The following is a 23,664-nucleotide window of genomic DNA, read 5'->3' as shown; positions in this document are numbered from 1 at the left end:
GCAATGAACCTGCTGTTTGCAGTGAAGGACTGTTCATTTTGTTTTCTCTCCCTTTTTAGCACAATATCAATTCTCTTTTCTGGTGTTGTTCCTTTCAGAGAGTCAACCTGTCCTTCGATTTTCCGTTTTATGGCCATTTTCTACGGGAAATTACTGTGGCAACTGGGGGTAAGTGGCTTTCTAACCATTTACTTTGAGGAGTACAAGAAGAGTTTCTTAGAGATGTTTAAAATACCCCACACACATGGTTCAAGAGGGAAGCTGCAGAATTTCTTTAGGAAGCTTTGCTTTCCATGAAAAAGAACATGACACAATGCTGACATGATGGAACCCCTCCAGCTGCTGCAGCTCAACTGGTGTAAAACCCTCTCAGTGTCAGACTTCAGAGCATTAATCATTTTCTAGTTAGGGATTTCCTCCTAAAATCTTTCTGTGTGTGTGTGGGGAGCCAGTTGCCTTTGTGGAGATAATGCTGGAGCCCAAATCAGGAGGGAAACATAGGCTGTGCCTGCATGAGGGCAGAGGATTTGCAGGTGAGAAGTGCTGCTGGGAGTGTGTAGCTTGTCGCCTGGGAGGCAAACCTCTTGTAACGTGTTGTCTTGGTGTGATAGGTCTCCAAAAGTACCATGGTGCTCCTCTCCTCCTTACATGGGTTAAGACAGGAGATGTGGCACAGCCCAGGCTCCTGGGCTTGTCTCTGTGGGCACCATGGATGGCTTGTGGTTAGTGTTCTCCCTTCCGCCGCTGCTGCCTGCTGCTTCTTGCACTGATCTCCTGCACTAGGAGCAGCCATTGACCCCTTCTGCCTCCCCTCGTGCTACACCTGCTTGAAAGACACAGAGGAGGATGAAATGATGTGGAAGAGAGCATATGAGAAAAAAAGAGGAGGAGAAGTAGTAATGGAGGCAGAAAACAGCAGAAGCAGAGAGAGTGCCCCTGCAGCATTCTCTGGTGCTTGGATGTGGCCAGCATGGGTACAGCTGGTGAGGAAAGGTGTGACAGCACAAGCAGGCAGAAATCATAGAATGTTAGAATGGTTTAGGTTGGAAGGAATCTCAAAGATCATCTAGTTCCAACCCCCCACCACAGGAACCACTATCACCAGGACCTGGCCTTGAGCACGGTTTCTCCCTCTCGTGCATTAGGCAGAGAGCTGACCAGGATCAGGGGATACCCATGTGCCTTTGGAGCTTTGAATGTTGCCTTCAGTTCTGGGCTCCTCAGTTCAGAAGGGGGCAGGGATCTACTGGAGAGTGTCCAAGGGAGGGCTATGGAGATGCTGAAGGGGCAGGAGCACTGCCTGTGGAGAGGCTGAGGGACCTGGGACTGTTTGGTCTGCAGAAGAGAAGACTCAGAGAGGATCTGATCAAAGTTTATAAATATCTGAGGGCAGTTGGTCAAGAGGGAATGGAGAAACTCTTGGGATAGGACAAGGAGCACTGGATAGGAACTACAGCACAGGAATTTGCACCTCAACATGAGGAAGAACTTCTTGACTGTAAGGCTCACAGAGCAGTGGCACAGCCTGTCCAGAGAGATTGTGGAGTCTCCTCTGGAGCCTTTCCAGCCTTGTCTGGATGTGTTCCTGTGTGATTTGCACTAGATTCTCTGTTCCTGCTCTGGCAGGGGGATTGGAATGGATGACCTATGGAGGTCCCTTCCAACCTCTAATATCCTATGGTCCTGTGGATGGAGAGGTAGGGCTAAAAGTTTAGGGAAGAATTGCAGCCAGTGTCTCAGCAAGAGCAGGAGCTGCAACAGAGGCTTCTGTCATGCTCTGTGCCAGGATCTCTGTTTTGCTACCAAAGCAGAATACAAGAGATGGACAGAGGTGACTGAAGACTGCTATTGAATGGTTGATTTACAGTCAGAATGATAAAAAGGATGCAGAGTTATGGCGTGACTGCAGTACCAGGGCTTTCTCTTCTTGCTCAGTAATGACATTTGGATGCTGATTTGGATCAGATGAGCCCTGAGCTACTGATTGTGTATTGAGACTTGTCTGATTTCCATTCTGCTTTCCTCTTGGTTTTGTTTTGGTGCTTGCTCATCGACGCCTGGTCCTGCATTCTCTTATTCACGGGGGTTGTGTTTGATGGGGTGCCAAAAAGTACATGAAGGAATGAAGTGGGAAGGATCCTGCACAGCTGAAACAGCAGCAGTGGGGACAGTGTAAATGTCCCCTTCTTGCTGCCCAACAGACACAAAGTTCACTCTCTCTCCAAGTAATAGTTCTTATGTGGTCACTCTGCTGGGCCTTCACTTGTCATGGAAGCCCTGAGTTTTTGCCACTGGTGTCAGTAATGTGCTGCTGGCATCAGTGTCCCCCTCAAAGACTTGGTAACAAAACTAAGCCCCTAATGAGAGCAGTGTAGTAGGAATTTGTGAAGGGAACATTTCCTTCCAGTTTTCTGAAGGGCTGTGCTTGATGTGGCACTTTGGGACATGGTTCAGTGGCCATGGTGGTGTTGGATATTAGGTTGGACCCAGTGCTCTTAGAATTTGTTTCCTACTGAAGCAATTCATTGATTCTTTCTTTCATGTACTACTTCCACAATATTCAACCTCACAATTAAGCACAGAAAATGGGCAAGATTTAGCCAATAATGGCTTTTAAAATGTGATCTGTATTTAGCCTGTTAACTGTAAGACATCCTGGCAGCCCAGGACAGGATGCAACCCTTTCTGCAGCTTTATGATTCCAAAAGCCATTTGGGCAGGGGAGATTTATTTCTGTCCTGACCCTCAGGGAAGTGTTTTGCTTTGGCTACGTTTGTAGATGTTGTTACCCTAAGTCATTGGTGATGCAGTGTGGCTTACAGCCCAGCCACAAAGGATGAGGACAGGTCCCAAGGGCTTTTTATGCTGTATGGTCTACTTAGCAACCAAGGTTTTACAATGGCCTTACTATTATTAGAGATATGGAACATCTCCAGAGGTTATTCAGAATGACAGAGTTTAATGTGTGCAGCAGTCCCACACGACCCATGTCCACTTCCTGGAGAGCAGGATGTGATTAGTTATGCTAATGAAAACTGCCAACTGGGTTTACATCCAAATCATAAATTAAATAGCCTCATTAGAAGGCAAGTTGAGGACAATGGCACCTGAATTCCCTCTCCCACTCAAAGTGGCTTTGACAGAATCACAGAGTAATTATAGGGATTGGAGGGGACTTGGAAATCAAGTCCAATCCCCCTGCCAAGGTAGGTCCACCTAGAGAAGGTCACACAGGAACACATCCCGATGTGTTTTGAATGTCTCCAGAGGTGGAGACTCCACCACTTCTCTGAGCAGCCTGCTGCAATGCTCCACCATCCTTAGATTAAAAAAGTTCCTCCTCGTGTTCAGATTGAACTTATTATTACATTGCAGGTTGTGCCCATTATCCCTCCTCCTGTCACTGGGCTCCACTGAAAAAAGCCAGGTCCCATCCTCCTGACACTCACCCTATAACCAGTTATGAGATCCCACCTCAGGTCTTCCCTTTTCCAGATTAGAAAGACACAGTTCTCTCAGTATTGCCTCTAGACCCCTAAAAGAGGCAGAGATATGGTGCTGAGTGCCATGGTTCAGCCTCAGCCTTGGTACAGTTAGAGAATGGTTGGGCTGGATGAGCTAACAGGGAGAAGCAGTGTTTGGTCATGCAACTTTTCTCTAGAATTAGGAAATACAAAGAGGATTTATTTACCATGAGGGTGCTGGAACACTGCAACAGGCTGCCCAGAAAGGTGGTTGAGGCCCCATCTCTGAAGATATTCAAGGTGAGGCTGGACAGGGCTCTGGGCATCCTGCTCTGGTGGAGGATGTCCCTGCTGAGTGCAGAGGGAGTTGGACTGGATGAGCTTTGGAGGTCCCTTCCAACTCAGACCATTGTGTGATTCTATGAGATAGTTAAGTAGTTGGTTGTAAGAAAATTGTGGTGCTTGGGAATATGGTTTAGGGGTGAACTTTGTAGGGTTATTAGTGGGACTTGGTGATCCTGAGGGTCTTTTCCAACCTGATTGTTTCTGTGATTCTGTAAAAATACCTTCAGCTTGCCAGATTTAGACAGTGCAGACAGTGTCCCCTTCTGCAGTTTTATTAGGGAAGCCTTCAAAGTATCTTTGAGTCTTTTTCTCTCTCCTTCTTTATTGAGATATATTTTGTTTGAAGGTTATTTGAAGGTAACTTTTTACTCTCAGTAGCAGTCATATTTTTACAGGTAGTGGAGTGTAATAAATGTTGTAGGTTGAATTCAGAAGCAGGTCTTCGACTGAGAAGTGTGTACCATTGGATGGAGGAGTTTAGCCTCCTGCCTTGTGGATTGGGCTGAGGTCAGCAACATTCTTGCTGGTCCATCTTGGGTCCTGAGTTTATCATCATCACACTGAGTTGAATGAGCACAGGAACTCCATCTGAATAGAGTGTTCCTGAATTCACTCCTTGACAATCAGGACTGAGGGTTTGGTTGGTTTTTTTATCTGGAGCAGACAGAAAAATGTGTAATACTTTATCAGTCATATCTGTGTTCAGCACTATTTCAGGGTTGGTTTTTACCCTTCATTTCCCCTAAAATCTTCAGGAAGATTTAGCTGCTGCTGCTCATGTTGTAGTTCTCCTTCCCATAATCCCATCTGTGTGCAGTTCTGGAGCCCCTGCAACAGGAAGGATTTGGAGGTGTTGGAATATGTCCAGAGCAGGGCCACGAGGATGATCAGAGGGCTGGAGCTGATCTGCTGTGAGGAGAGTTGAGGTTGTTCTGTCTGGAGAAGAGAAGGCTCCAAAGAGACCTTACTGTGGCCTTGCGGTATCTGGAGGGTGCTACAAGAATGCTGGAGAGGGACTTTTTAGGGTGTCAGGTAGTGATAGAGCTGGGGAAATGGATCCAATCTAGAGGAGAGGAGATTCAGATTGGATGTTAAGAAGTTCTTCCTCATGAGGGTGCCGAGACACTGGCACAGGTTGCCCAGGAAGGTGGTGGAAGCTTCAACCCTGGAAGTTTTTAAGGCCAGGCTCTGGATGTGGCTCTGAGCAACCTGATCTACTGTGAGGTGTCCCTGCCCATGGCAGGAGGATTGGAACTGTGTGATCCTTGAGGTCCCTTCCAACCCTGACAATTCTGTGATTCTGTGTTATGTCCCTACTGTGGCAGCTGCTGTGGTTAGCAGCAAGTACACTGGTGGAGTCTGGAGAGGTAATGATACCATCTAAAGGTAGCAAAGAGCTTTATGAAAACATAATAGCTTTTGAGGTTGATATCTTGGGCAGCTCAAGTGTATAATCTGTTAGTAACAGTTGTTGGGAAGCTAGCAGGCAGGGGAGAGATGATGGAGAATGATACCAAAACTCAAGTCTGGTGATCAGGTTATTGTGTGGAGCTGAAGGCATGGGGGGTTTGAAGGTTTGTGCAAAATGTGGCTCCAAGAGGAATCTTTGGTGTACAGGATTGAAGTCAGGAGCTGAAAACTTGTTCAGCTCATGCTGGTTTCACACTCAGATTGTAGATGGATGTCACAGATTGACAAATTGCATCAGGTTGGAAAGTGACATCAAAGGTCATTTTGGCCAAACCCCCTGCAGGGGGGTGCAGATCTCACCTAGATGGATTGTACAGGAAGGGGAGGATGCAGCCAGGTAGGGGGCAGGATGAGTGAGAAGGAGTTCCAAGCTGGAGCTAGAGTGGCATAGGAGCCAGGAACACCACGAGGTAAACGAGCTGAAAAACATTTGCACACTGAAGAGGTCGAGTGGCTGTGGTTTCAATTGACAGGTAGCACTGGATTGCAGCAAAGAGCTGCTGCTCTCCTGGGAAAGCTGGAGGGGAGATGGACTGCAGGAGATGGAGGGTCAGATCAAGCTGGGTATCACTGCTATCAGAGTGAGTAACAGCCAGCTCTTAGGTTGGCAATTTCAAAACAGCTCCCAGTGGGGAAGCATTTCACTTATTCTGAGGAGCACAGATGAGTGACACAAGAGTAGAGGAGGTGTAAATGAACAGATGAAACTTTGCTGTTGCACCTCTGCTGCTCTCTGTGCTCTGTCACTCAGGCTGTGATGTTGGAAATGAGCACAGTGCTGCAGCTGTGCGGAACTGGAAGCAAGAACAGTGTGGAAGTCATGGAATGGCTTGGGTTGGAAGGGACCTTAAAGGTCATCCAGTTCCATGGGCAGGGACTCCCAAGGGCTTCCCAGTTTAAGAGGGACAGGGATCTGCTGAGCAAGGTCCAAGCCTATGAGAATGATTAGGGGACTGGAGCACTGCCTGATGAGGAGAGGCTGAGGGACCTGGGGCTGCTTAGTCTGCAGAAGAGAAGACTGAGAGGGGATCTAAGAAATGTTTATAACTATCTGAGGGCTGAGGGTCAGGAGGAGGGGACAGACTCTGCTCACTTGCTCCCTGGGGTAGGACAAGTAGCAATGGATGGAAGCTGCAGCACAGGAGGTTCCAGCTCAACGCAAGGGGGAACTTCTTTACTGGAAGGGTCCCAGAGCCCTGGCACAGGCTGCCCAGAGAGGTTGTGGAGTCTCCTTCTCTGAAGACTTTCGAGGCCTGTCTGGATGTGTTCCTCTGTGACTTGCTCTGGGTGATCCTGCTGTGGCAGGGGCTTGGACTGCATGATCTCTAGAGATCCCTTCCAACTCCTACCTATAGGTCCCATCCTGTGGTTCTCCTCTCAATAAGGATTCTGAGCTTTGGCCTCCTTTATTGCTCTCTTTGCAAAGTTTCTGTAGCTTGTGCAATCAGAAGGAAGCCAGGCCAAGACTTCCTGAGACATGCTGAAAGCTCCCAAGTGCTAATTACCAAATGTACAGCAAACCAAAGGAGGGGTCTGACCAAACCTGAGCCAGTGTTCTGCTCCCATGCCAAGATGTTCCTGTTTGGGGACAGCAGGTAATTGACTCTCCCATATTGCAGAAACATGAACTACCCTGGGTGATCCTGCTTGGTGAGGGGGTTGGATTGGATCATCTCTGAATGTTCCTTCCAGCCTCTAAAGTTCTGTGATTCTGTAAGGGGTGGTGGAACACACTAGAACAGGCTGCCCAGGGAGGTAGTGCAGGTCCCATCCCTGAAGATGTTCAAAGTTGAGCTTGCTGGGACTCTGAGCAAATTCATCTCACTGGAGATGTCTCTGCTTCACTGCAGGGGGGATTGAACTTTACAATCTCTGAAGGTCTTTTCCAATCCAGGACATTCTATGATTCCATGAAAGATGAGCAAATTGACTTTTGAGACATGTTACCAACTAGCATGAGGGCTCCAGAAATGGCCTCCTGCTCCATGCAATAGCACCTCAAATATTGTGTTCACTTTGGGGCCACTCACTACAAGAAAGACACTGAGTTGCAGGAGCATGTCCAGAGAAGGGCAGCAAAGCTGGGGAAAGGTCAGGAGAACAGGGCTGGGGAGGAGCAGCTGAGGGAGCTGGGGGTGTTTAGTGTGGAGAAGAGGAGGCTGAGGAGACCTCATGCTCTCTACAACTCACTGAATGGAGGTTGGAGACAGGTGGGGATTGGTCTCTTCTCCCTAGAATCAGGTGCTAGGAGGAGAGGAAATGTGCTTGAATTTGTGCCAGGGGAGGTTTAGGTTGGAGATTAGAAAAAATTTCTTTGCTATAAGAATGGTCAGGGATTGGAAGAGGCTGTCCTTGGGAGGTAGTGGAGTCCCCATCCCTGGAGGTGGTCAAGAAAGGTGTGGCCATGGCACTTTGGGACCATGGTGATATTGAGTCGGTGGTTGGACTGGGTGATTTTGGAAGTCTTTTCCAACTTAAACAATTCTATGATTATAGGAAATGCACGAAAACAAGTGAGTTAAAATGGGACTCAAAGGTCTCACAGTTTTCAGAGTGAAAACCCCACAGATCAGAAGTTCTGCATAGGTAGAGATCTTACAGAAGTCTTACAACAAGCAGAGCGTGCAACTGTAGTGGCATCTTGTAGGCAATCATGTCCTAGCACTGGAAATAAAAGAGCTTGGAGTGCTTGAACCAGCCTGGATTGACAGACAGCATGCAGCAGCCAAATATAGCCCAGGGTATTAGAGGGCTGGTGGGAGAGTGTGGGGACAGCAGCAGTAGGAGGCAATAAAAATGTGCAGTAGGACTGAAGCAGAGCAGGCAGGGGCCTTTAAAAAGCAAACCATGTGTCACCTCGTCACTGGAGCTCACTGCTCAGAGGGCTGGAAACTACACAGCCTTCCCCAGCTAGCTAGAGACCCAAAGCACTGGCATGTCTCAGCAGGGCAATAGGTTACTCCAGCCTGAGGCAATGACTCCCACTTGCCTCATCATGGCTTTCTAGCATTTATCTGAGGCTGGGGAGACAGTTGCTGGAGCAAGCAGCTAAATTTGTAAAGGCTGTCCTAAAACCTGGCAATATGGTGTTTGGTAAATCATCCTTCAGCAGAGGAACATCCCTGAACAGAAGGCACAGAAATTCTCTGAAATAATTCATCTGGTGGGGAGGGCCAATGGCAGCCTGGGTGGCATCAAAAGCAGCATGGCCAGCAGGTCCAGAGAGGAGATTCTGCCCCCTGCTCTGCTGAGACCTCACCTGCAGTGCTGCATCCATATCTGGAGCCCTTAATACAGGAAAGGCAGGGACCTGACAGAGTGAGTTCAGATGAGGCCATGGAAGTGATCAGGGAGTTGAAGCAGTTCTGCTGTGAGGACAGGCTGAGGGAGCTGGGGGTGTGCAGCCCAGAGAAGGGAAGGTGCAGGGATACCTAATAGTGACCTTCCAGAACCTGTAGGGACTACAAGAAGGCTGCAGAGAGACTGTTTGCAAAGGCCTGCAGAGACAGGATGAGGGCAATGGCTGCAAACTAGAGCAGAGCAGATTGAGACTGGATGTGAGGGACGAGTTCTGCGCCAGGAGGGTGCTGGAACTCTGCACCAGGTTGCCCAGAGAGGTGATTGAGGCCCCATGCCTGGAGATATTGAAGGTGAGGCTGGACAGGGCTGTGTGCAGCCTGATCTAGTCGAGAATGTCCCTGCTGAGTGCAGAGGGGGTTGAACTTAGATGTCCTTTGGAAGTCCCTTCAGATCCAGCCCATTCTGTGATTCCCTCAAACCCTGTTAGCATGAATGTCTTATTCCTGAGGTGTGAAGCAGGTTCTAGCCTGCTTCAAACTAGCACACTGAGGCCAGATGCTATCCATGTGTAGTTACTGAAGCAGGAGGTGTTGGTGCACACAGCTTTTTGTCAAGACTCTGCCCTCTGTCCACCCAGGCTAAACAGCCCCAGGTTGCTCAGCCTGTCCTCAAAAGACCCTTGACCAGATTTGTTGCCTTCTCTGGACCTGCTCCAGCCTTTCAGTGTCCTTCTTGTAGTGAGTGGCCCAAAACTGAACCCAGTGCTGAGTTCGGGGGGACAACCACTTCCCTGCTCCTGCTGGTCACTTTATTCCTGATCCAGGCCAGGATTCTGTTGCCCTTGGCATCACTCTGACCTTCACATAGGAAGTCTTTTGCCAGCTTCAACTCAGAGGCTTATGGGCAGCAGTTGTACTGAAGTGGTGGCAGGACATAAAATGACCACATTTGTGTTTGTCTCTAGGGTTCTGTTTCAAGGCATAACAGATGACAGGCCAAAATATTTCCCCACATGTGATGCCAGACACACATTTAATTAATCCTGCAGATCAGGCACTTCATAATAAATTAAACGATTTATAGTTAAGGCAGAGAGTCCTGAGGATAGGCAGCAATGCTTCATTGAACATTGGGCAGTTGGGAGATGGATCTAAGGCAGATCCATCATTTTTTATTGTGGAATTTTCTAGAAGGCATTTATCTGACGTTCAGCCTTTCTAGCAGCGTTGCCAAGTCTCAATAATATTGTACTTTGCCCCTCCAGTAGAGGTTTTTAATCCAAGTCTTTATCTTCTGTGCCTCCTACACAATGTCATGTTTCTGTGGTTTGCTGCCTGCTCATCAGTTACAAAATAAGCTTCAATCCATTTCTGACTTTGTACCAATTAGCTTTGTGAATGTTGCTGTGTGTGCCTCGGTGAAGCCACACTTGGAGTGCTGCATCCAGTTCTGGGCTCCCCAGTTCAGGAGGGACAGGGATCTGCTGGAGAGAGTCCAAGGGAGGGCTACAAGGATGCTGAAGGGACTGGAGCACTGCCTGAGGAGGAGAGGCTGAAAGCCCTGGGGCTGCTTAGTCTGCAGAGGAGAAGGCTGAGAGGAGATCTGAGCAATGTCTATCAATAGCTGAGGGCTGGGGGTGAGGAAGGAAGGGAGAGGGACAGCCTCTGCTCACTTGTGCCCTGGCACCTCTGCTCACTTGTGCCCTGGCATAGGACAAAGGCAAGGAATGGAAACTGCAGCACAGGAAGTTGCACCTCAACTCGAGGAAGAACTTCTTGAGTGTGAGGGTCCCAGAGCACTGGCACAGGCTGCCCTGAGAAAGTGTGGAGTCTCCTTCTCTGGAGCCCTTCAAGGCCTGTCTGGATGTGTTCCTGTGTGACCTTCCTGGGTGATCCTGCTCTGTAAGGGGAGATGAACTGGAAGCTCTCCAGAGGTCCCTTCCAATCTCTGACATCCTGTGACCTTGTGTGTCCACTCTCATGAACTTTAATGTGATTTAATTTTACCTTTCCTACCTTAGAACACAATATTAGTTGTTTTTTTCAATACAGAAGATGAATAACTCAGACTCTGCAGACCTCAGTTGGAAAGAATTAACCACCACAGTCTTCTGAAACCAAGATGAGGCAACCAGAAGATAAGAACAATGGATGATATGTTTACTTTCTAGTTAAAAGAGGGAATTCCTGATAAGGAGAGGGAACTGGGCCTCTTGTTGCTGTAAGTCAGCATTTGATCACAGTGGCCATAGAATTATAGAATTGTGTGGGTTGGAAATGACCTCTAAGACCACTGAGTCTGATCTTCAACTTAACACCACCATGGCCATTAAACCATGTCCCTAAATGCCATGTCTACATGGGTTTGGGACATCTCCAGGGACAGTGACTCCACCACCTCCCTGGGCAGCCTGCATCAGTGCCTGATGTATTGTTGTGGAGGTCCTGGACTCAACTAAGCGTGCTGAATCCGTTGGACTTTGAAGGTTTATAAATCAGAGCTTGTATATAGCTGCTTCCTAAAGTCAAGGTGAAAGTCATGCTGGTTACAAGCACTGTTAAAAGATCATGTCTTCCAGTACATGTAGAGAGCCCACACTGACCACAGAAGTGACATCCTGGACCTGCTGCTGTCAAAAGCAACTGCAAAGCTCCTCCTTTTGCCACAGGAGGCTTCCTTAATTGCCTGTATTTCATACTGCAAAGTCACAGAATGTCTTTGGTTGGAAGAGACCTCCAAGCTCATCCAGCCCAACCCTCAACACAGCACTGAAAGGTCAGCACTAAACCATGTCCCTAAGCACCAGTTCCGCAGGCTGCCAGAACACCTCCAGGGATGGGGACTGCAGCACTGCTCTGGGTAGACCATTCCAATGTTTAGAGCCCTGTCAGTGAAGAAATATTTCCTGACATCCAACCCAAACCTCCCCTGGGCAGCTTAGAACCATTTCCTCTAGTCCATGGTGACTCTCCCATTCAAGTTAGCTGCTTTATCAAAACCTTGTTTTACCAAGGGAGGTAGCAGCAGTACTCAGCCCTGCACCTCTCTGCAAAAGCCAGAGGCAGCAGAGCAGAGGCTGTAAAGTGTCAAAGCCTGGGAGAATTCTTTTTCCACTTATATGGGTAGAATTCGGTAGAAGAGAGGAGCATGGGCAAGGTTTTTGCCTGTGCATAGATAAAGTGTCATTAGCTCTGTCAGGAAAGGGGCCTTAGAAATATTATGTTTGGAAGAAGGCATAAACTGTTCTGTCAGTCCAGCTAAATGGTGTTTTTAAAGCTATGATTAGGTGTCAGCCACAGCCAGTTAATAGTTGTTTTGTTCTGGCAAAACCAGGATCTATCTCTGCTTTTATCTTGTGCATTTTAATACTTCACACAGTGTTTCTGCACCTCATGCAGTGATGGGCAGCAAGGTGTGTGAGTTGGTGCGGTGTGAGCACAGCAGGGCAGCCTTTATCATGGCACTGCTTTGCTTGGAAAAGACCTTTAAGGTCATGGAGCACAACAGTTCTCCAAGTCTGCCAAGGCTGGGGCTGAACCATGGCCCTCAGCACCACTTCTCTGCTTCTCTGAAATACCTCCAGGGATGGGGATTCAACCACCCCTCTAATCAGCCTCTTCCAGTAGTTCAGAAACCTTTGAGGGAATAAATTTCTTCTAATCTCTACCTAAACCTTCCCTGGTGCAACTCGAGGTCATTTCCTCTGATCCTATCACTTCTAGGGAAAAGAGACCAACGCCCACCAGGCTTTAGCCTCCTTTAAGGGAGCTGTAGAGTGCAGTGAGGTCTCCTCTCAGCCTCCTCTTCTCAAGATTAAACACTTCCAGCTCTCTCAGCTGCTCCTCACCATCCCTGTTCTCCAGACACTTCACCACCTTTGTTGCCCTGCTCTGTACCTGCTCCAGCACCTCAGTCTCCTTCTAGAGTGAGAGCCCCAAGACTGAACCCAATACTCAAACTGTTGCCTCTCCAGTGCTCAGTACAGGGGAATCACTTCCATGGTCCTGCTGGTCACACCGTTGCAGGTCCAGGTCATCATGCTGGTGGCCTTCTTGGCCTGCTGGGCACATATTTGCTCACCTTCAGCTGCCTGTCAGCAGCCCCCCCCAGGTCCTTTTCTGCTGGGCAGTTTCCAGCCACTCTGCCCAAGCCTGGAGTGGTCATGGGGTGGTTGTGACCCAAGCACAGAATCCAGCAATTGGCCTTGTTGAATCTCACACCACTGGCCTCAATCCTTCCAGATGTCTTTGCAGAACCTTCCTACCCTCAAGCAAAGCAGTTAGCACTTCTGGAACTTTAATGCACTACATTGCATTAGCTTTAGGTTCTCTGCCATGGTGCAGCAATACGTGGTAAAGATGTGCTTGTAAAGACTTGATTAGCAAAATGGTGACTTGATGAGGAAAACAAACTCTAAGAGAAATGGAAAGGCTTGAAACAATGTCCTAGTTTGCAAATTGTAGTGTCTTGGAAGCCAAGTTTATTCCTTAGCCCTTTGTTTTTGCTCTAAGCTAACTAATTGGTTGGGCCACTGACAGTACATGCAAAGCATATGACAGCAGCTTTGGTTTCCAGCTGCATTCAGCAAGCGTGGACTTTCTGCTTTGTTGTGCTGTAAGCAGCTCCCTCTTATCTTGAAAGGAAAGTTTGGAAGCCTACACAGGCTTAATTAAAATCAATGAAGGATTTAAAACAGTGGAATTATTGCTGCAGAAATATAATTAACAAAGTAAATTGCATCCTGAAAATGCTTACAGATCAGCCCACAGGGCCCCAGCGCTGATGAGGAAGCAGGAAATACTCAGTTGGAGCTGCAAGAAGGCAGCAACAAAACAATTGGAGCAATCCTACTTGATGGTACAGTGTCACATTGAGAAGAGACTATGCAGTCACTCATCACTTTTACTTCTTACCAGCAGCATTATTGTTAAAAATAAGCATAATTTCTCTTTCTTCTTGCTACTAAAAGTATCTGCTTTGCAGAATTCACAGAATTAATCAGGTTGGAAAAGACCTTTGAGATCATTGAGTCCAACCTATCACCTAACACCTTCTAATTAACTAAACCATGGCACTAAGTGCCTCATCCAGGCTCCTTTTAAACACTTCCGGGGATGGGGACTCCACCACCTCCCCAGGCAGCCCATTCCAATGCCAATCACTCTTGCTGTGAACAGCTTCTTCCTAACATCCAGCCTGAACCTGCCCTGGCACAGCTTGAGGCTGTGTCCTCTTGTTCTGTCCCTGGGTGCCTGGCAGAAGAGATCAACTCCACCTGGCTACAGCCTCCCTTCAGGAAGTTGTAGACAGCAATGAGGTCTGCCCTGAGCCTCCTCTTCTCCAGGCTACACTCCCTCAGCTCCCTCAGCCTCTCCTCACAGGGCTGTGCTCCAGCCCCCTCAGCAGCCTTCGTGCCCTTCTCTGGACTCGTCCCACATTTCAACATCTTTCTTAAACTGAGGGTCTCAGAACTGGGCACAGTACACAAGGTGTGGCCTAACCAATGCTTATTATATCCAAGGCTGCTAATCACAGAATTAACCATCTTGGAAAAGACCTTTGAGATCGAGTCCAACCTGTCACCTAACACCTTCTAATTAGCTAAGCCATGACATCCAGCCTCCTGTTGAACACTTCCAGACATGGTGACTCCACCACTTCCCCAGGCAGCCCCTTCCAATGGGCCATCACTCTTTCCATGACAGCAGAAGTTCCCTTTCCTATCCGTGTGTCTGAAGAAAGGCTGCTAGAGAGTCCAAGAAGGAGATGAATCAAGCTGTGCAAGCATTTGTATGTTTATTCCTTCAGATAAAGTATTCAGATTTTCCTTACTTGGTATCTGCCAGTGTCAGAGGCAGTGCCTGTACTTGGAATTCCACCACCCTCTCTGCCTCCACAGGGAATGCAGGGTTTGTCCCCGTGCTGCAGCCTGGGTGCTTTGACTCTTGGAGGGCCTAAAGGGAAGCAAATGCTGCAGCACGGTTTGTGTGCTCAGGAGTTGGGAAGCAGGGTGCAGGCAGCTCTTGTCTGAGCCACAGGATGAAAAATCACTTGGCCCTTGCCAGCCTCTTCACTCCTGCCTCATTCCTTGCTCAGCAGCAGCCGCCCTGGCTCCAGCCAGTCATAGCTACGTTCATTACCCTTGCAAATCGTTCAGATTGATTCCCTTCTGCTTTCTGAGACCAAGGCCATTGAAATCAAACAGGTTCCCATGGATCTTTGTCAGTATTCAATTGGGACTCCAATTTCTTCCCTCATTCCCCATTCCTCCATACAATCCTTGGCTCCATTCACATCCTTTCCTCTTCCCGCTGTCAGCATCGTCATTTGGCTATGACGACCTCAGCCTTCAAGCTTTATCATGCATATACTCCTTCCTGAGAAGATGGTTCCAGGTGTAAGTGGTGGAAAAGAAGCATTTACAGCTGAATAACAGCTTACTTCTCAGCTTTGAGGAAAGAATTTGTCACAATTTTGCTCATGGGGTCTTTTTTTTGCCTTGCTGTGCCTTGTACTGATAATTGTGTCACTGAGCATTGATTTAATACTGAGAACATGAACCACTGAACAAACAGAAGGCTGCTGCTGCTGCTGCTGCTTTCACAGGAAGCTCACCTCCAGACTACACAGTTCTTTTCATGTGGTCTAGTTCCATTTACTCTGAACAACTCCTTCACGTCCCAGTGTGCCACAGTGACTGCTCTAGACAGGACTTTTGTTTTACAGTTACTGCCACTGGCTCATAACTGTAGAATCACCAAATCATTTCAGCTGGAAAAGACCTTTAAGATCAAGTCTGACTAGGTCTAATTCTACCAAAGCTGGTGCTAAACCATGCCCCTCAGCACCACATCTCTGCCTCTTTGAAACACCTCCAGGGATAGGGATAATAATATATATGTGTATAGTGTGTGTGTGGATATATATATACACATGAGGACTATAATGCTGTAGTAATGTTTGCTCATGGTTTGTGTCATTTCAATTGTGACATTCAAACAGGCTCCTACAACAGTGTGGAAAGCATCTTGTAGTGCCTTTGTAGTGTGTCACCAGGAAACCAGAGTCCTTAGCAAGGAATTTGTATTTTGCCTCAGTGATGAGTCCTGATCTTGACTCTTAAAAAGCAGGAGATGAATAGACAGGTGGGGTTAGGGCCACCAGTGCAGATGCTGCTGCTGCTTCAAGTGTGAGTTGGTTCAAAGCTGTCTTGTGTTGCTGGAAACAATGGTGGTAGAACTTTGATGCTACAAGGATGGTCAAAGACCATGCTTGAGCACCCAGACCATTCTGGGTGCTACACTGGAAATGCATGGATTGAAAATAGCACTTGCACTGATCATCCTCTACTCTGTCCTGCTGAGAGCACACCTGCAATACTGTGTCCAGTTTGGGGCTCCTCAGTTCGAGAGAGACAGAGACCTGCTGGACAGAGTTCAGCAGAGAGCTGTGAGGGTGTTTGGTCTGGAGAAGAGGAGGCTGAGGGAAGCCTCATTGCTCTCTGCAGCTCCCTCACAGGAGGTTGTGTGGGGGTTGGTTTCCTCCCAGATAACTGGGGATAGGCCAAGAGGAAATGTCCTGAAACTGCACCAGGGGAAGTTTAGGTTGGAGACTAGGAAAAGTTTCTTTGCTGCAAGAGTGCAGGGATTGGAGCAGGCTGCCCAGGGAGGTGGTGGAGTCCCCATCCCTGGAAGTGTTCAAAAACTGCATAGACATGGCACTTCTGGATGTGATTTATGGTCCAGGTGGTGTTGGGTTGATGGTTGAATTTGATGACCTTAGAGGTCTTTTCCCCTCCTCTATGATTCTTAGTCAGTTTCTCTAAGCCCATTCTTTTTCACTGCACTTGGTGTTCTGCTTTCATTCCTTGGCTGTTGTGGGGGAGGCGAGATAAAGAAAGGAGTAAAAATATCTGTGAGGTGTTGGCTGAGATTATTAAGTTCCATCTCAACCACATACACTAAAATAAAGCCTTTCCTTTTTTTGAGGAGATTGCCATGAATTGTGGCTAGGCAGCATTATGCATATTAATTACTTTTCTTTCTAACTTCTGTCCCCTCATTTCTGCCTCTCTCTCAAAATGTGTAGCAGGCAGCATCTGAATGAAGGGCAGAGTTGTGTTTGGTAACCAGTGTTTGTTCCCTGAGGGGTGTTCTCTGAGCCATTAGATCCAGAGACTTTGGGGCCTCCTTTATGATTTTTATGAGAACTGTAACCCTGCCTTCATGACCAAGTCTTGCTCCTATGTATTCTGCAACCATAGAATGATTTGGGTTGGAAGTGACCTTAAAGTCCCAAACCCCCTGCAATGGGCAGGGACACCTTCTACTGGCCTTCAACACATCCAGGGAGAGGACATCCACAACCTCCCTGGGCAAACTCACTTCACTTCTTCCTGATCTCCAGTCCAAACCTCTCCTCTTCCAGCTTCAATCCATTCCCTGTTGTCCCATTTCTCCAAGCCCTTGTCTCTCCCCAACTTCCTTGTAGCCCCCTTCAAGTACTGGAGGCTGCTCTAAGGTCTCCCTGGAGCCTTTTATTCTCCAGGCTGAACAGCCCAAATTCTCACATCCTGTCCCCAGAGCCCTTTATGACCTCCTCTGGACACACTGCAACAGTTCCATGTCCTTCTTACGTTGGGGACCCCAGAACCTCTTCCTGCTGTGATTCCTGCTTCCTTTCTTCCACGTGAGCAGCTCAGAGCTGTAGCAGTTGGCAGATGCCAGAGTGGGGTTAGGACAGTGTTGGCATTGTTCACCTCAGTTACTAAAATCTGTGGCCACATTGTCAGCATAGGAAGGCTTTTAGTCCTGTTGTCACAACTTTCTGTTCTTAGCCACCCTACTAAATTATTATCACAGAATGTCAGGGGCTGGAAGGGACCTCGGAAGCTCATCCAGTCTAACCCCTCTGCCAGAGCAGCATCACCTGCAGCAGATCACACAGGAACACATCCAGGCAGGACTTGAATATCTCCAGAGAGGGAGACTGGGCAGCATGTTCCAGAGGTCTGTCACCCTCACAGGGAAAAAATTCCTCCTCATGTTTCCATGGAACTTTCTATGCCTCAACTTCCACCATTGCCCCTTGTGCTGTCATTGGACATCACCCAGCAGAGCCTGGCTCCAGCCTCCTGGCACTCACCTTTACATCTTTACAAACACTGATGAGGTCACCTCTCAGTCTCCTCTCCCAGCAGCACAGCCCCAGCTCCCTCAGGCTCTTTTCATGACAGAGATGTTCCACTCTATTCAGCTACTTTGTGTCTCTGTTCTGGATTCTCTCCAGCAGTTCCCTGAGGTCCTTCTTGAACCGGGGGGCCCAGAACTGGACACAATGTTCCAGATGTGGCCTCAGCAGTGCAGAGTAGAAGGGCAGGAGAACCTCCCTTGATCTACTAACCACAGCCCTTCTAATCCACCCCATAATACCATTGGCCCTTGTGTCCACAAGAGCACACTGCAGGCTCATGGTCACCCTCCCATCCACTAGGACCCCCCTTTTAAAAAGAGAGGACAAAGAGGAACCATTTTTGGAGAGCATCTGCTTGCAGTGTCCATAAAGAGCCAGCCAACAGCTTGATTAGATACATAAAAGTTCCTCTTTAAGGAGACTTTCTGAAGTTTTGAGAAATACCTTTGTCTTTTTTTTTCTCCCATTCTTCTGCAGCAGTATCTTTTATGACCACTTTATTTGTTACTTCCAACTTCCAGCATGAACACAGGCTTCTGATAACACCCAGGTGAGGAAGCTGTGCATCCAGCTGTGAAAATGTCCAGGGAATAATGCTCTGCATTCCTTTGTATGTATTCACTCAACAAAGAGCAAAAAATGCATTGGTGAAGCAGTTTGCATCCTCTGGTACTGCTCAGAACTCAGAGTGCTTTAAAATCTAGCCCTAGACCTCTGAATGTAAAATGTATTTCTTGATCAATGTATTTTATTGAACCATAGAATACTTTAGGTTGAAAGGGACCTCAAAGCTCAGCCAGTTCCAGCCCCCCACCATAGGCAGAGCAACCTTCCACTAGAACAGGTCACTCAAGGCCTCATCCAACCTGGCCTTGAACACCTCCAGGGAGGTTGTGGATCACAGAATGTGATCAAAGATCACAGCCTCCCTGGGCAACCTGTGCCAGTGTCTCACCACCCTCACTGCAAACAACTTCTTCCTGACATCCAGTTTAAATCTCCCCTCTGCCAGCTCAAACCCATTACTCTTCATCCTGCCATTGCAAGACTTTGTCAATAGTCTTTTTCCTTTATTTCCCTTGTTAAGGGCAGAGAACAGAACCAATACTTGTGAGGTCTTCAGCTTGTTTTACTCTACATGAAGAGTAATTCTCTCTTCTCCCTAGTATTAGGTGATAGAAGGAGTGGAAATGGCCTGAACTGTGCCAAGGGTGGTTTAGGTTGGAGGTTAGGAAACATTTCTTTGCTGCAAGAGTGGTCAGGGATTGGAAGAGGCTGGTTATTGAGGGGACACTGTTTGGCTGGAAAGGCAGATTGAGCACAAATAACCTCTACCCATAAATGCACATTGTGAAAAGGAAATCTGATGTGTTAGAGGGATGTAGTTATCAGCTGGGGTTAACCTGTCCTGGTGGATGGCAAGTTCACCATGAGTCAGCAATGTTCTCTCGGGGCTGAAAATGCCAGTGGGCTCCTGAGCTGCGTTCACAAGAGTGGTGAGCAGGTTGAGGATAGTTCTCCTCCGCTGCTCTGCCCTACTGAGGCCACTCTTGGAGTACAGTATCCAGTTCTGGGCTTCCCAGTTCAAGAAGGACAGGGAGCTACTGGAGGGAGTCCAGAGGAGGCCACAAAGAAAGGCTGAGAGCCCTGGAGCTTGGAGAAGAGCAGCCTGAGAGGGAACTTCTCAATGTTGATCAATATCTAAACAGTAGGGGTCAAGAGGATGGGGCTGGGCTCTTTTCAGTGGTGCCCAGTGACAGGATAAGGGGCAGTGGGAACCAGCTAGAACCCAGGAGATTCCACTTGAACTCCTTTCATTGAGATGCTGCAGTGTGTCCAGAGAAGGGCAAGGAAGAGTGAAGAGTCTGGAGAATAGGGTTGGTGAGGAGCAGCTGAGGGAGCTGGGAGTGTTTAGTGTGGAGAAGAGGAGGCTGAGACCTCACTGCTCTCTCCAGCTCCCTGAAAGGAGCTGGAGCCAGGTAGAAGTTGATCTCTTCTACCCAGTAATGATAGGGATAGAGGAAATGGCCTCAAGCTGCATCAGGGGAGGTTTAGGCTGAAGATTAAAAGAAACTTTTTCCCTGAAAGGGTTCTGAAGCACTGGAGAAGGATCCCCAGGGAGGTGGTTGAATCCTCATCTCTGGAGGTGATGGAAAAAGGCAGAGATGTGGTGTGGAGGGGCATGGCCCCAGCCTTGGTAGAGTTAGAGAATGGTTGGACTCAGTGATCATAAAATTCTTTTCCAAGTTGGGGCAGTCTGTGATTCTCTTTGTTCCTGAGCATTGCTGTAGCCTCAGCAGTCAGTCACCTTGCCTGGGCACATCAGAAGCTTGCCTACTGTAAAAGCAACACCAGCACAGTGCTGGCAGCTCAGTACATGGATGTGAAATAGGGACAGTGCCAAAAGATTCTGTTTAGCATGCAGTCAACTTGTCCTTCAAGCCAGCAGACACTGAAATCGTATTTAGAGTATATTTATGTGAAACAGGTGGTCCCCAAAGATAACAGCATACCAGGAGAGGCTCCAGTCAAAAGCAAATGTGAGGAGAAGCAGAAAGGAGAGCTCATTTTGAATGGGTTTACAGAGATCTTGTCGTCTCATCATTATTTGCTGCAGCAGGCTAGCACTCCTATTAATATTTTGACTTTAAATAATCTCCTGTCATTTCTTCATTTTGTTTGGCAGCCTCATGTCTGGGGCTTGGTGAGTGAGTCTTTCTCTAAACTAATGTCACTTGCCTCCTCACAGCTGCAGCTGGCACTTAAGATTGTTTTGAGTCATAGATCAAAGGGCAGCGAAGCTGGTGAGGGGTTGAGAGAACAGGTTTGGTGAGATGCTGATTGAGGCATTTGGGGTTGTTCAGTCTGGAGAAAAGGAGGCTGAAGTGGAGACCTCATTGCTCTCTACAACTCCCTCACAGGAGGTTGAAGTGAAGTGGGGGTTGGTCTCTTCCCCCTAGTACCTGGGGATAAGGTTAAGAGTAAATAGCGTTAAGTTACACCGGAGGAGGTTTAGGTTGGAGGTTGGAAGAAATCCTGCCCTAAAAGAGTTCTCAAGCACTGGTACAGACTGCCCAGGGAGGTGGTTGCATCCCTGTCTCTGGAGGTGTTTCCAAGAGGCAGAGATGTGGTGCTGAGGGACATGGTTTAGCCCCAGCCTTGGTAGGGATAGAGAACAGTTGGACTGGATGAGCTTAAAGGGCTTTTTTCAAGCCAAGTAATTCCATGATTCTAAAAGACACTTCCTGCATGGAAGGGTTATCATACAATTCTTCTGCTCATGTTTTGGAGTACTGGGATTGAGTTCCACGAGTTACATAACTTCATAACTTGGTGGAAACTCATCCTCATGAATGAGCCAGAACAAGAGCCCAGGCCAGCTCAGCTAGTGTCTCTTGCCTAGAGACCAAGAAAACTGACCTTCCATCCTTGTTCCCAGAGGTGGTGACCTGGGTGGCTTTGGTGTGTCATTTTGTGGGGAACAAATCATAGAACTGTTTCACTTGGAAGAGCCTTTTAATATCATTGGGTCTAACCTTCAACCCAACACCACCATGGCCATGAAACCATGTCCCAGAGTGCCATGGCCACAGGTTTTTTGAACACCTCCGGGGATGGTGACTCCACCACCTCCTTGGGCAGCCTGTTCCAATCCCTGACCACTCTTGTAGCAAAGAAATTGTTCCTAATCTCCAACCAATTGTGCCCTGGCACAATTTCAGGCCATTTCCTCTCATCCTATCATCTGATAGTAGGCAGAAGTGACCAGCCTTAACCTCACTCCAGCTCTCTTTTAGGGAGCTGTAAAGAGCAATGAGGTCTCCCCTCAGCCTCCTTTTCTCCAGACTGAACATCCCCAGCTCCCTCAGCTGCTCCTCCCCAACCTTGTTCTTAAGACCCTTTTCCAGCTTTGTTGCCCTTCTCAGGACCTGCTCCAGCCTCTTAATGTCCTTCTTGTAGTGAGGGGCCCAAAACTGACCCCAGAATTTGAGGTGGAAATTGAAGAGCAACAGCTGCTGCTGGCAGACATCCCATGTGCAGGCAGAGCTCACTGCAACTCTGAGTTCAGCACAGCATTAGGATGTGTCCTGATGTGGCTGCTGTAGGATGATATATTCACAAATGGTTTTATTGATCTGGATAAGAAAGAAGTAGAGGGAAAAAAAATCCTCACACCACATGACCATTCCTGGGAACGTGGGGAAGTATTCCTGGTGGTGCATAGCCCTTTATGTGTTTGTTTCTATAAAACCAGGGTTATGCAGAATATGAATTACTCATTTAAAGTGCTAGAAAGCCCTGGTGGGCAGCTGTACAAATCCATCTTCAAGGGTATTCCAATTGCTGATGCATGAGTAGGCAGAAAAAAGGCTCAACTTACTGAGCTGCTGCATGTCTTAAAACTGCTTTCTGTTTGAAACGTTTCCTTTTCCATTTCCAGCATTTAATACTGAATTTTAGTTGCCCTTGGTCATTCTGTTCCTCTTCTTTGATTTGATCTTTTTTCTTTCTGTTCCATTTCCTACAAGAATACTGCATCTCTGTTGCTCCTGCTTTCTTTTCTTTGACAACCTCACCTGGAGACTCTTCTGCTTGATTGTGGATGTTTGGTGGGGTTTGCTGTCTGGAAGAGCAAAAGGCATTGATCAGTGTTTCAAGAGCTGCAGTGTTCTCTGTTGAATGTAGACATGGGTATGGCAGCCTTGTTCTTCTTGTCTCTCCATTAGTTTGTCCAGGATATAGAATCATAGAATGGTTTGAGTTTGAAGTGACCCCAAAAATCATCCAGTTCCAACCCCCCTGCCATGGGCAAGGTCACCTCCCACTAGCCCAGGTTGCTCAAAGCTTCATCCAACCTGGCCTTTAACACCTCCAGGGAGAGAGCATCCACAGCCTCCTTGGACAACCTGCTTCAGTGTCTCACTGCCCTCATTGCAAAGAATTTCTTCCTGCTCTCTAGCCTAAATCTCCCCTCTTCCAGCCTCAATCCATTCCCTCTTGTCCTGTCACTACAAGCCCTTATAAAAACTCCCTCCCCAGCTTTCTCATAGTACTTCATAGTCCCCAACTTTCTTCAGGTACTTGAAGGCTTCCTTGAAGCTTTCTCTTCTCCAGGCTTAACAGCCCAAACTTTCTCAGCCTGTCCCCATAAGTGAGGGTCTGCAGCCCTCTGATCATCTTCATGGCCCCTCTGGCTCCTCTCCAGCAGCTCCAGGTCTTTCTTGTGCTGGGGGCCCCAGAACTGGATGTCAGTTTTGGACAGGTGAATCAATGAATGCATTCTTGATCTTATTCCTCGCGTCTCTGGTTATATCATTATCATCTTTTCCTGTGCACAGTTTCACTGCTTCAACCTGCTTTGTCTTCTCTACCTGTTCCTAGTCACTATATTGTCTCCTTGATGTTATTTTGACTTCTGTATAATGATTTTATTTCACAGTACTCCCATTCTGCAGCTTATTTCTGCCTATATTTCAGTGTCTTCTCAAACTTTTCAACCAGTGGATAAAATAGAATTTCTTAGCTGAAAACTCAGAATTATCCCTAATGATCTTTAGGAGATTTGTTATTGACTTTGGCATGAGTGGGAATCAATTTGCAATGCAGTTTAGCCTCATCCTCCTCTTGTGTCTTGTGGTTAAGCACTGTTGGAGAGCAGAGCAATTGTGTTTATGGCAGATGAAGAAGATAAAGGCTGAACCTTGTGCTGGACCCTGCATGGGACAGCCACATAAATCATAGAAGTGTTGAGCACCTCAGATTTAGAAAGACCTCCAGAGATCCAATCCTGTGCACCAAAGCAGAGGGCTAACAAATCAGCCTTGCCTGAAATATTTATTCCTTATATGCATCTAAAATATCCAAACCAGAGATACAGAATCACACAGAATCA

The 23,664-nt window shown here is 47.6% G+C and overlaps 1 protein-coding gene across 3 annotated transcripts in view; it reads left to right on the top strand.

The window, feature by feature from the left end:
* The window catches only part of PLXDC2 (plexin domain containing 2), a 290,185-nt gene that overhangs the window by 168,578 nt on the left and 97,943 nt on the right, over positions 1–23,664 (top strand). For all 3 annotated transcript variants that reach the window (XR_010306540.1, XM_064162532.1, XM_064162533.1), the window contains exon 4: positions 99–168. Coding sequence is in view for 2 of the 3 variants with exons in the window: in XM_064162532.1 (XP_064018602.1) it covers positions 99–168 (70 nt within the window). In the remaining variant the exon portion in view is untranslated. The remainder of the gene's footprint in view (positions 1–98; positions 169–23,664) is intronic.

The sequence above is a fragment of the Pogoniulus pusillus genome, chromosome 23 (assembly GCF_015220805.1).
Source record: "Pogoniulus pusillus isolate bPogPus1 chromosome 23, bPogPus1.pri, whole genome shotgun sequence".
Lineage (NCBI taxonomy): Eukaryota > Metazoa > Chordata > Aves > Piciformes > Lybiidae > Pogoniulus > Pogoniulus pusillus.
The sequence above is the reverse complement of the archived record's forward strand: the minus strand, read 5'-3'. Positions and strand labels throughout refer to the sequence as shown.